The 11,641-nt window shown below is 31.7% G+C and overlaps 1 protein-coding gene and 1 long non-coding RNA gene across 2 annotated transcripts; both read left to right on the top strand.

Moving 5' to 3' along the window:
* Positions 1-623: 623 nt before the first annotated feature.
* Positions 624-2,538, top strand: LOC18592535 (stearoyl-[acyl-carrier-protein] 9-desaturase 6, chloroplastic). Its single transcript, XM_018125342.2, has 2 exons — positions 624-1,271; positions 1,885-2,538. Exons 1-2 carry the CDS (start codon positions 672-674, stop codon positions 2,449-2,451), a joined length of 1,167 nt encoding a protein of 388 aa, XP_017980831.2. The 5' UTR covers positions 624-671; the 3' UTR covers positions 2,452-2,538.
* Positions 2,539-9,318: 6,780 nt separating this feature from the next.
* LOC148761166 (uncharacterized) lies at positions 9,319-10,552 on the top strand. Its single transcript, XR_016027869.1, has 3 exons — positions 9,319-9,415; positions 10,077-10,150; positions 10,520-10,552. It is a non-coding gene; the product is annotated as an uncharacterized LOC148761166 (long non-coding RNA).
* The last annotated feature ends 1,089 nt before the right edge of the window (positions 10,553-11,641 follow it).

Genomic DNA, 11,641 nt, shown 5'->3' with positions numbered 1-11,641 from the left:
GCTTCGCTGTCAATTAGCATCCTAAAACAGGCCCACCAAAGCCTCACAACTTTGGTTTCAAGCCCACAGAATCTGTAATCGTCCTTTCTCTTCCTTCCTCTCAAAACCACTGCACCCCTTGTTTTCCAATTACTGCTTCACCTTTGACCCTTGCACCTTCCTAACTTTTTTAACCGTTTAAATTACCTTCATACCCTTTCCTCTCTTCTTTTTTACATTTTCTCAAGATCAAGTTAACTAATATTTACAATTTTTTAGTATGAAAAATAATAAAATTTAAAAAAATGACGAAAGATATAGGTAGAAATCTTTCTTCACAAGTTATTAACGGCTCATATAAATTTCATATGGAAAACATATTGAAAGAAAAACATGTACATTTGGTCATCTACTCTCTCATAAAGCCAGTTCCACAAGTTAACCAAAAAAAAAAACTAAAAATTCCAAAAAGTTGCTAAATCTACTCTATTACAAACCGATTCCACAAGTTAAGAAAAGGGAAAACAAAAACCAATTTCACAAGTGGCTAAAATATAATCCGAAATGGCACCACTGTAATTACACTAAAACACTGGGTCCACTATTTAGTCTTTACAGCTATATATTTTAAAGCATTACGTGCAAATGTTTACTTGCAAAGGTCTCCAGACACTCAACTAAAGCGCCGCACCATGCAATTCACAAACACCCACTGCCTTTCTACCAAAAATCTCTCATGGACCCCACGTGTCCACCGCTACCGCCTCCATCCACCAACCTCCGCGGTCAGATTATCCCCAATCTCCGCCGTGGCAGCAGCCCCTCCTAAACCTCCAAAAACCCACTCAATGCCGGCCGAAAAGCAACAAGTGTTCAAGTCGCTAGAAAACTGGGCCACCGAGAACGTGCTACCATTACTCAAACCAGTGAAAGAGTGCTGGCAACCCCAGACTTTTTTGCCCGATCCTGCATTGCCATTGGAAGAGTTCAACGACCAAGTGAAGGCCCTGAGAGAACGCACGGGTGAGCTGCCTGACGAGTATTTTGTGGTGCTGGTCGGGGATATGATTACGGAGGATGCACTGCCGACGTACCAGACCATGATCAATACGCTGGATGGGGTGAGGGATGAGACTGGGGCTAGCTTGAGCCCCTGGGCTAAGTGGACTCGGGCTTGGACTGCGGAGGAGAACAGGCATGGGGATTTGTTAAGGACTTATTTATATTTGTCTGGGAGGGTTGATATGCTTATGGTTGAGAGGACTGTGCAGTATCTGATTGGAGCTGGCATGGTGAGTTTTCCATTAGCTCTCATTTCACTGAATATATTAACTATTGATTCTTTTTATTTCATTTTTCTATTTTTAACCATGCTCTTCTTGGAGTGTTTCTTGATATGAGTATCTAACAAGTGACAATTAAAGCAGGTTTTATATCAGAATCTAATAAAAAAATGTATTATCTCAAATCTCAAGTCATTCTTTAATTTATATATATATATATATATATTTAACCTTGACTTGTCATGCATAGATCATTTTTATCAGCTGTGCTAACTATTTTTTGGTGTGATGGCAATCAATATTGACACATTGCTCTTTTAATTTGTTGATTGATATTGGGCTGCATAATTTAGCTTCTAGGGCAATAGGCTGAATTGAGGTTGGAGGAGTAAATTCTATGGTCTTTGCTTGTTGCCATTTAATAATATTTGAACTATTTAATTCAACACGTCACAAATTTGAAACCATGAAGAGGGTTAAAAACTCAAAATTTTATTATTGATTTATGAAAATATAAAAATAAATTGAAACAAAAATGAAGAAGAAAAAGTATCAAGGGCCACGTGCTTGACAAATTGCGAGTGGAAACTGTCACGTGACGCCATACGTTTGTTTTCGACAGGATCCTGCAACAGAGAACAACCCATACTTGGGCTTCGTGTACACCTCTTTCCAAGAGCGAGCCACGTTCGTATGCCACGGTAACACAGCTCGGTTAGCCAAGGAAGGTGGGGACCCTGTCCTCGCACGCATCTGCGGCACCATTGCAGCGGACGAGAAACGCCATGAGCTCGCCTACTCCAAGATCGTAGAAAAGCTACTCGAGGTTGACCCAACGGGGGCAATGCTGGCAATCTCTGACATGATGAAGAAAAGAATAACAATGCCAGCTCACTTGATGTTCGACGGCCAGGACCCGAGGCTGTTTGAGCACTTCTCAGCCGTGGCACAGCGGATGGGGGTGTATACGGCCGATGATTATGCTGACATATTGGAGGCTTTGATCCAAAGGTGGAGATTGGAGAAGTTGGAGGGGTTGACGGGTGAAGGGAGGCGTGCGCAGGATTTTGTGTGTGGGTTACCGCCTAGGATTAGGAAGTTACAAGAGCGAGCCGACGAGCGGGCCAAGAAGATGGAGCTTCACGGGGTGAAGTTTAGTTGGATTTTCAATAAGGAGGTTACGTTGTAGAAAAATGAAGGAGGCAAGGCGGCTTGTGCCTTTTTTTTTTTGGGTCAAAATAGGAAAAATGAAATCACCTGCTTTCTTTTTCTTTCACATTTCCAATCTTTCTATTTTCACTTTGTTCAACTAACTCCTCCTAAATATATCATGTTATATAAAAAAAATGACTTAACGGTTATTTAAAAATGAGAAGAAAAAAAGTTTTATTTGTAAGACAGCCATCCACGTTTCTTTGGTTTGGAATCAGATTTGTTTTAGTTGATGTGGCAGCAAAATCGTGGTGTGAAAGTTGTATTTGAAAAGGAAGGAATTGGAATCTAAATCCATACATATTTATTTTTTCATTATTATATTAATATATATTTGATTTTTTTTTTCTTTTTTCCCTTTTTCTCACATGTTTTGGGGTAGAGGAATTGCAGCAAATGTTACAAAACCCTTGAGATTGGCTTTATTTCTGTCATAATGTGCTACTTCAAAAATCTAATTGCTCAACTTGAAATTGGGTGGTTATTAATCTTTTTTATAAGGTGTAATTGGTCACTTATTAAATTCATTATATTCGATAAAATTTTAAATTAATTTTAAGTTCATTAATAAAACAACAATTTGGTCTACGAATTTTAAAATTAGGTTCTGGAGTACGATTACATACAGAGAAGGGTTAGCACATTGTGACGTTCATTCCACGAACGGTACTATTTAATCATATGTTATTTTATTTTAATCTTAATTTTTAATTTTAATCCTATATATTTCCTTAATCATTCTTTCTTCTTTAATTTATTTTTATTATTTAAGGTCCATATTAGGGTTTTTATACCCATTTACAAAATAATTAAATCATATGCGATGCAAAATCATGAATGATGCAAAACGAATGCATTTATAAATGTAATATTTGATCTAAAACTTTGCGATTATATAATTGATATTTTACTTTAATTGAATACCTCTTTTTATTCTTATTAGATTTTAAAATATTTATTTGAACTAATGGAGTTTTGAAATATAAAACTAAGATTTTTCCAAAGCCTTGGTGAAAATCCTAATTAAATTTCTTACGGAAGATATTCAACTTGGAAATATGACTTTTCACATTCTGAGAGAGATTCCATCTTTGAAGATTGGATCAAAATAATTGACCTTGACCATTAAGCTACCTTTTAATTGAATAAATAAATTAAACTAAAAAAATCTTTTATTTAGAATAATTATCTACATTAATTATTGATTATTATATTAATTTTTAATTAATTAATTTTAAATAAAAAATTAATGAATTAATTCTCTTAAATTATTATTTTCATTGAGATAATTATTTGAATTAACAAAGTATTGAAATATAAAAATTAGGATTCATCCCAACATTTGGATGAAAACCCTAACTAAATCCCTCACTTAGAAAAGTCAATTCGAAAATACAACTCTATATATTCCCAAATGAAATTCCATTATCGAAATTCAAAATATTTAATCTCGTATTATTTATATATGTTTAATAAATTTATTTCTTTTTGCTTTAAACTCTTTTTTTATTATTATTATTTTTAAAATAAGATGTTCAGAATTGTTATTTGAGTAAGAGGGTCATCGGAACACAAAATTAGGGTTTTCCCTATGCTTTGGTGAAAGCCCTAATTTAATTCTTCAATTAAGAACTTCAACTCGAAAACGTAGCTCTTCGCAATCTCACGTGAAGTTCCATCGTCATATAAACTTAAATAACACATTTTATTTTTAAATTTTTTATTTTACCACATGTCTTTTATATGTATGTCATTTTTTTAAAAATTTTTCATATTCTAATGCATTAATCTAACAATATTATGTATATTTCTTCATATATAATTTTTATTTTCATTCCTACATTATTTGCTAATTGACACAACTAACAAAACTAAAGAACTAACAAGGAAATGTGCAAACAATAAACTGATAACTCTATGATATAGAGTTATTTTACCATATTTTGATTATAAAAAATAGCTAAGTTCTTGTGTTTTCAAGTTAATTTTAGTTATATTATATGTTTTTCTTTATTTAGTTTAATGCATTTGAATTATTTTGAGTAATTTGAGTTCATTTTCATATCAAAAATTTTAATTTGAGAAATCACTGATTTAGTCTCTATTTTGAAGGTTTTCAAGTGTAAAAAGTTTCATGGAAGTGAAATGTGCAAGATGGTTAGGTGTAGAATTTTTTTTTTGAAAGAAGTTAGATGTAGAAATTGCTGAATATGTTGCGGTATTTTTATCATAACTTTCTCTACCGAACTCCAAATGAGATGATTCTTAGACTACTAGAAAGATGAGAGGAAGGACTACAACTTTTCTGTTTATCAATTTTCCTGATTAGGATTGAAATGTGGTCAAAATCTATGTTAAAAAGAAAATACTGCACTAGGAGAACAAAACAACTCAAAACACTGAAGAGCTGCGACTTTCACTTGTTTCAAAAAATAAATTTTCTGATCAGAAATTTTGAAATTATGTCAATTTGTGTTATTTAAGAGACTTTTTCAGAGAATTTTAGGGGGAGAACGATAGTAACTATTTCGGAGATTTGGAGCTAAGAATCAAGCAAGAGAACAAGGGAAAATTGAGAGAGATTTGATATCACAAAGCTTCAACATTAGTTTCTTTCTCTATTTTGTGCTTGTCTTATTTTCTTTGACTTGAATTCATGGTTAATTTTCTTGAGATAGTGTTTAACTTAAATATCATGAACTAATTTATCTTTCTATAATTATGGTGAATTTCAACATTGAGTTTGAATATTAGTTTCTCTTTTATTTATCATGAAGGGGTATAGTTTTGCTTATTCAAATTTGTTCTTAGTATTTTTAATTGTCTAATCAACAATTAACTGATTTGTGAATCTAATTGAGATTTGACAAAGAGATTTTAAATTTAACCAAGAATTGAATAATGTATGTTTACGTCACTTGGGTGATCTGATTCACGATTAGGGTAAATATATGCCAATTGCCATATATAGTCAAATTAGAAAACTAGCTTAATGAACTTGATTTAATTGATTCCTATAGATATATAGTGAATTAATTAAGTTAGATATTTGTGCAATCATCTCAAATGAGACTTATACATAGTTTTGAATTCTAAGTTAGTAAAACTACCCAAAAAAGTAAATAATTAGAGAAGTTGGTATCAAATGAAGTGTTGAATGAATCCATAATCCTAGGTATTTAGTTTATTGTCTTTTTGAAGTAACTTTAATTTTAGTTATTTAATTTAATGCTTGTTTTAATTAATTTTATGAAAATTTCAATTATTTAAATAAAATTAATTTGTTATAAAATATTAGTACTTAGTAAAAATTTAGGAACAAATCTTTGTGGAAACGATACTCTACTTATCATTATATTACTTGTTTGTGGTAATGTACACTTGCGTGAAAAATCAGCAACAAGTTTGTTTGTGATAGTGTGTACTTGCGTGAAAAATTAATAAGTTTTTGGCACCATTACTCAAGATTTTTTATTATTTGCTAATATTAAAATTTCACAAATTAGTCTTAATTTAGGTTTTATTTCTTTGTTTTGCAAGCTCGTTTTGTCGTTGTATGAGAAAAGCAAAAAGCTTGGAGATTGTACCTTGTGATCCAAAGATTAAGAGAACATTCCATAGATTTCGATGAAAGAATTAACAAGGTTTTACTCAAACAAATATTGTGGCTGATCAATATGATGAATAGCAAATCCAAGAGTGAGTAGTAGTTAAAAATCGTTGCTTAAGGGATTATACTGTTCCATTGGTTTAAGAGATTCCATTGTGCATTCGAAGGTCGACTATATAAATATGTTATGTTAGCCAACTAAAATTATGATAAAAAAAAAACCCTTCAATCACTTCTTAGCCATTTCATGAATATAAGAAAATAAAAACTAATTTTCTTTGTATGATAGAAAATAAGATTCAACAAGAACTTTTGATTTGTTTTGTTTTAGAAACAAAACTTGCTAGCACAAGAAAAATCCTGCATTTAATAAGGTCTTATTCGGTTACTATGTGGATTACTATTAGAAGCCAAACACTAGGATGGCAGAAGATTTGACAAATCCTAACAATGAAGAAGCAAAGATTTCTGTTGTCGGATTTCAAACTGACTTATTCTCTTTTGCAGATTTCTTGCTCTAGTACAAGCCTTTTTGGATTTAATTGACTCTTGATTACAATATCTAGAGCAAGGTATATAATACTTAAACTTATTAATGTTCATAATTAATTTGAAAAGTACATGAAAAACACAAGCATTGATCTTATGGGATTCAATTGTTTCTTTGATTAAATGAATGTTTTATTTCATCGCTGCATTATGTCATTAATTTCATGTGTGAGCATAAGGTCGAATCCTAATAGTGACAGCACCTAGGTGGCTTAGTTTGTCCTTGGTTGAGCTTCATTCTTTATTGAATGAATGTCTAATGTGGTGATTTAGACTAAGTTAATATTGAATCAATATCTAATGTGGTGATTTAGACTAAATTGTTATCGAATTCATGATTGGATGGATGGATTACGTCATAACCATTGTTTATATGTTAAGTACTTGTTGTTTATTTATCTATGGTGGACTTATAGACTTGTATGAGGTGCTAGGGATGAGTTCTAGGCTAAATTTTTGCTTTTTGTAGCTTATCAATCGATACTTGTTCATGAAATGTTGATAGATGCAACACAGAACTTTCAGAATTGCATTATGTTTTCTATCTATCGATAAATGAAGCTATCTATCAATAGATAAGCACAATTTATTCATAAATCGGGTTTATTTTTGAACCAAAATATTTTCAAAAGCTTTTCTAAATAGAAATGTGTTTATATTTGCAACTAAATCTTTGATAACCTCAAATTATGTTTCAAACACTTTTGAAATGATGTTTAATTAGACTTTTGATGTGATTTCCAACTTTTAAATATTTTTTAAAAGTTTATGAATTGTTTTACCAATAATGCCTTATAAAAAGGAAAGTATGCCATCCATGTACCGTTTGAAAGATATCTGTTTGGAGTGAAAAAAGTTAAATGTTTCCTGATGTCGTTCAAAAGAAACAGACTTGGAAATGAAGGAATTGGTTAGGCATCGACCAGGTGATTGTTGACTTACTTGGTAAGCAGGATTATCAGGTGAGGACACTGGACAAGCAAGACTTAGTTTGTACTAATGCTTGAAAAGTCGATCTTTGCATATATTGATTTATCATCTATTTGCATATTTTTTGAAAGTGTATTTTTTTTAAATACTCTTCCCCATTGCTTGTTCCCTTTCCCCATATCTGCTCACAGAATTTTTATGACCCACAAGTTATTACCCCTTATTTTTTTTTTCAGAGCAATAAGGTATATAGCTTGGCTCGTTGTCCATTTAGGAGTAGTCCTCTACAGTTGGTCTGGAAGGTGATCGTCATGGCATCCAGCAAACGTAAACCCTTTCATTTGTGTCGTACTCTGCTTATCGAGTTTGTCTTTATATTTCAGACTGTTATGGATTTATGACTTTGTCATGTCATGTAATAATTATACTTTGAATGTTTTGCCACAGGATGGCTTATGGGTTGTATTCGTCACACAATGGCCGATGCTCAAATTTATGTTTACTTGCTTTTGCAGTGTAAGCACGTGAACATGTTAGATGGTTAGTATATCGATATATAATTAATTATGATTACATTGTAATACGTGTAAATGTATGATTTTATTTATTATTTAAGCTTGCATAGGTTAAAAAGGTAATTCTCATTGATACCTTTGCACTGATCATAAGATTGGATCGTGACAATAGTCTAATAAGGATCCATCTAACAATGGCCCAAGTCTTTGGGCTTCCATCTTAAAAGAGCTCAATCTAATTACACCCATACTCAACTTGACCCAATGCTAATATAAATAAAAAAATGGAAATAAACAAATAAAATGAACTAAATGGTAAAGAAAACAATTTGGCCACCCAAATAAAATATAGTGTCTACAGCTTCAAAGGCACTTCAGATTTTATTTTTTATTTTTTACAAAAATTAATTACAACTAATTAGTAGGTATATCTTACCATGCTAAAGACTAAACACTAAAAAAAAAGTAACTTTTTCCAATGAAAAATCACTTCTCGAGATGACCTTAATATAATTTCAACTCTTCACTATTTCGAAAACTTGCATAGAAATGGAAACTAAATTAAATTCAATAATGATGCCATTTCAAGTGGATTAAAGTATCCTCTGTGTCAAACCCTACTTTATAAAATAATTATAATGTCATTCACATGCTCGATAGAATGTTTGTATATTTAAGAAGTTCGAGAAATCGTTAAAAGACGATATTGCCCATAATGGTACCGTTGAGTCTATTAAGCCTCGAACTAGTTCAAATAGGAATTTTAAGGTGAAATTAAGAGTTTCACAGTTTAGGGATGACTCAAAATTGTAATTCGGAGTTCGAGGATCAATTCGGAGTCAAACTGAAATTTTCACTATCTAGGGGTAAAATCATAATTTTTCCACCCACGGACAAAATTTGAGATTTTGAGAGAATTTAGATTACATTTGACAAATTAGAGAATGGTATGAGTATAAGGGATGAAAAATATGTCTATGGGCAATTTTTTAGTTTTTAGGGCAAAAATATAATTTTTCACTTTACGGGGGTAAAAGTGTAATTTTTAAAAATTTACTCCACCAAAACTTTGGAAAAGTCTAGAAATTTCATGGAAAATATGGATAAGTGAAGAGGATTGAGTGGTAGAAAAAGAAAGTCAAAAAGATGGCTAGAAAAAAATAAAATAATAAAATAATAATATTTTATTAAACCGATTAAAAGGCTTGAAAATTCCAGAATTCTTCATTGGGAGGGTCAGCCAAAACCAGCAGGAGAGAGAAAAAAATAAGAACAAACCCTAGAGTGAGAAAATTCAAAGAAAAAGTGTGATTTTTCAAGGAATCAAGTGTTTAAAGGTATGATTTTTCAAGCTTAGCTTAAGATTTATCATTTTCATGCATTTTTCCTTATTTTTCATGGTTAAATTATGTGTTTTGATGATGGATTCAAATCTGATCATATGGGTTTAGAGAGAGAAAGTTGTTAGATTAATTTGATTTTGAACTATGTTAGTGTTTAGTGTTAGTTTAACATATTTATAAGTAAAACAACAAGAAAAATATTCATTTTCTCCATGAATTTCTCTAGGCCGAATCTAGCAAATGGTGTGTGAGGATGAGGTTGACTTTATTTTAAGAGAATTAGATGAAAAAATGATGAATTATGAGGTTGGAAATTAAATGAGAATTTTTGGTGCAAAAAAAAATTGAAATTTTTACCTACTAGATGTAAAAGCGTAATTTGCGATCCGAACTGATAAATTGGACCACATTCACAGTCATTGAGGTATTGTGGATATAATTGGATAATTGAAATTGAAATGGATGGAATTTGAGTTGAATTGGAGATTTTAGAAATTTACACCGTGTATAGGCGAGTTAGGTCGGACATTGTGATTAAGCGATTGTCCAAACATTTCACACCATATCTAGTGCATACGCATGGATAAGAGCCTGAAATAATATATATTGATTTGACACAAATTATTGAATTTTTTGTGTCATGTATTGTGGATAGGTGGTGAGCTATCTGATACGGGTAAAAGACTACACCCGAGGACCGAGAATAGGAGTATATCTACTCCTAGTATAGTGAGTAAACTTACTATCGTCTTAATTATCTAAAGTAGATTTATTTAATTGTGTGATTTTATGAAAAAATGATTAAATTGAAAAATTATTGTGTTTTATAGGAAAATGGGATTTTATAAAATAATTTTATAAAATTTTTGAAAATTTAATAATGATTTCAAAAATAGAGTAATTGGAGACCTATACTATGATTGTGTTGTTTATTCATGATTTTACATTAAATGGCTTATGATAAATGTGGGTATGACTGGTTATTTTTATGATTTAAAGAATATGTGAACTGTTTTGATTTGCCTTGAATGTGTTAAGTGAGTCATGTCATACTATTGTGATTTTATTGGTTGGTGGATTATAAAGTGGGCACTGCAGTGACAGGGATTTCGTGGGCCAGCGTAATTAGAGGGGCACGGTTCTCAATTATTGAGCTTACCTTTATTGGAGAGGCGCGTAGGATAACTCCCGAGGTAGGATTTGAGTACACTTCACGCTAGCCACCACGTGAAAGTGGGACTCAACCAACGTCAAGGAACGGCTGTATTGTTAAAAGTGAAATGTGTTTATGTGTGTGACAATAAACAGCCTTGGCAGTCTCAGTGGGATACCTTGACGAAGGTACCCATGAGAATGATTATGGCAGGGGCCAATTTTGTGAAATTCATAAGCCGAGAAATTTGATGAAAAGAAATTGTTTGGTATAGATTGAACATTATTGAGATACAATGTTTTTATATTGTCTCCTATTACTCGGCTTTAAATTATTTTGATGATGTCTGTCTACTCACTGAGATTTTATAATCTCACCCCTTCTTCCTAAATATTTTTCAAGCTCAGAATAGGCAGTAGACTGTCAATTGCATCGAGAAGTAAATTTCGGAGTTGCATCTTAGAAAGCAAGGTTATAGACTTAAACCTTCTTAGTTATTTGGGAGCCCACGTGTCATTGTAATTTAAATTGCATACTTTAGTTTTCTATATTACAGTATGTATAAATTTATTTTATTTTTATGTGCAGATAATTAATTTTTGATGTTTCAAATATATATATATTGTTTTGCATTAAAATAGATTATTTTAATTAATATTTTTATTTTATTTTATTATTCAAAAAAAGGGGGGAAAAAGAGAGAGGAGTGGAAAAACTGATACAAAAGCCTTGCGAGGTCTCGAAGGGCATTCGGGGGAAGAATGTCTGTCGAGGCTTCGCAGCTATTGTCACGAGCTCGATGGGAGTTCCGGGTCGTGACACTCTGTCCCTAAAGTATGTTCATAAGATTTTATCACGTTAAAATCATAATTTAATATTAATTTATAGTTTCGAAGAACAAATACGTCTCTTGTCCTCTAATTTGCTTCAAAATTGGCTTATTTATCTACAATACTCAATTTAATGAAAGTTCGCGAAGAATTGAGTATGTGCTTTTCGTTAAAAATTTAAATTGATTTTGGAATTTGATATCTAGAGCTAAGAGTTTGATTTGTTAAAGGAATAGA

This window comes from Theobroma cacao, chromosome 8 (assembly GCF_053813885.1).
Source record: "Theobroma cacao isolate CCN51 chromosome 8, ASM5381388v1, whole genome shotgun sequence".
Classification (NCBI taxonomy): domain Eukaryota; kingdom Viridiplantae; phylum Streptophyta; class Magnoliopsida; order Malvales; family Malvaceae; genus Theobroma; species Theobroma cacao.
Note: the sequence above shows the minus strand (reverse complement) of the source record. Positions and strands in the feature narration are given on the sequence as shown.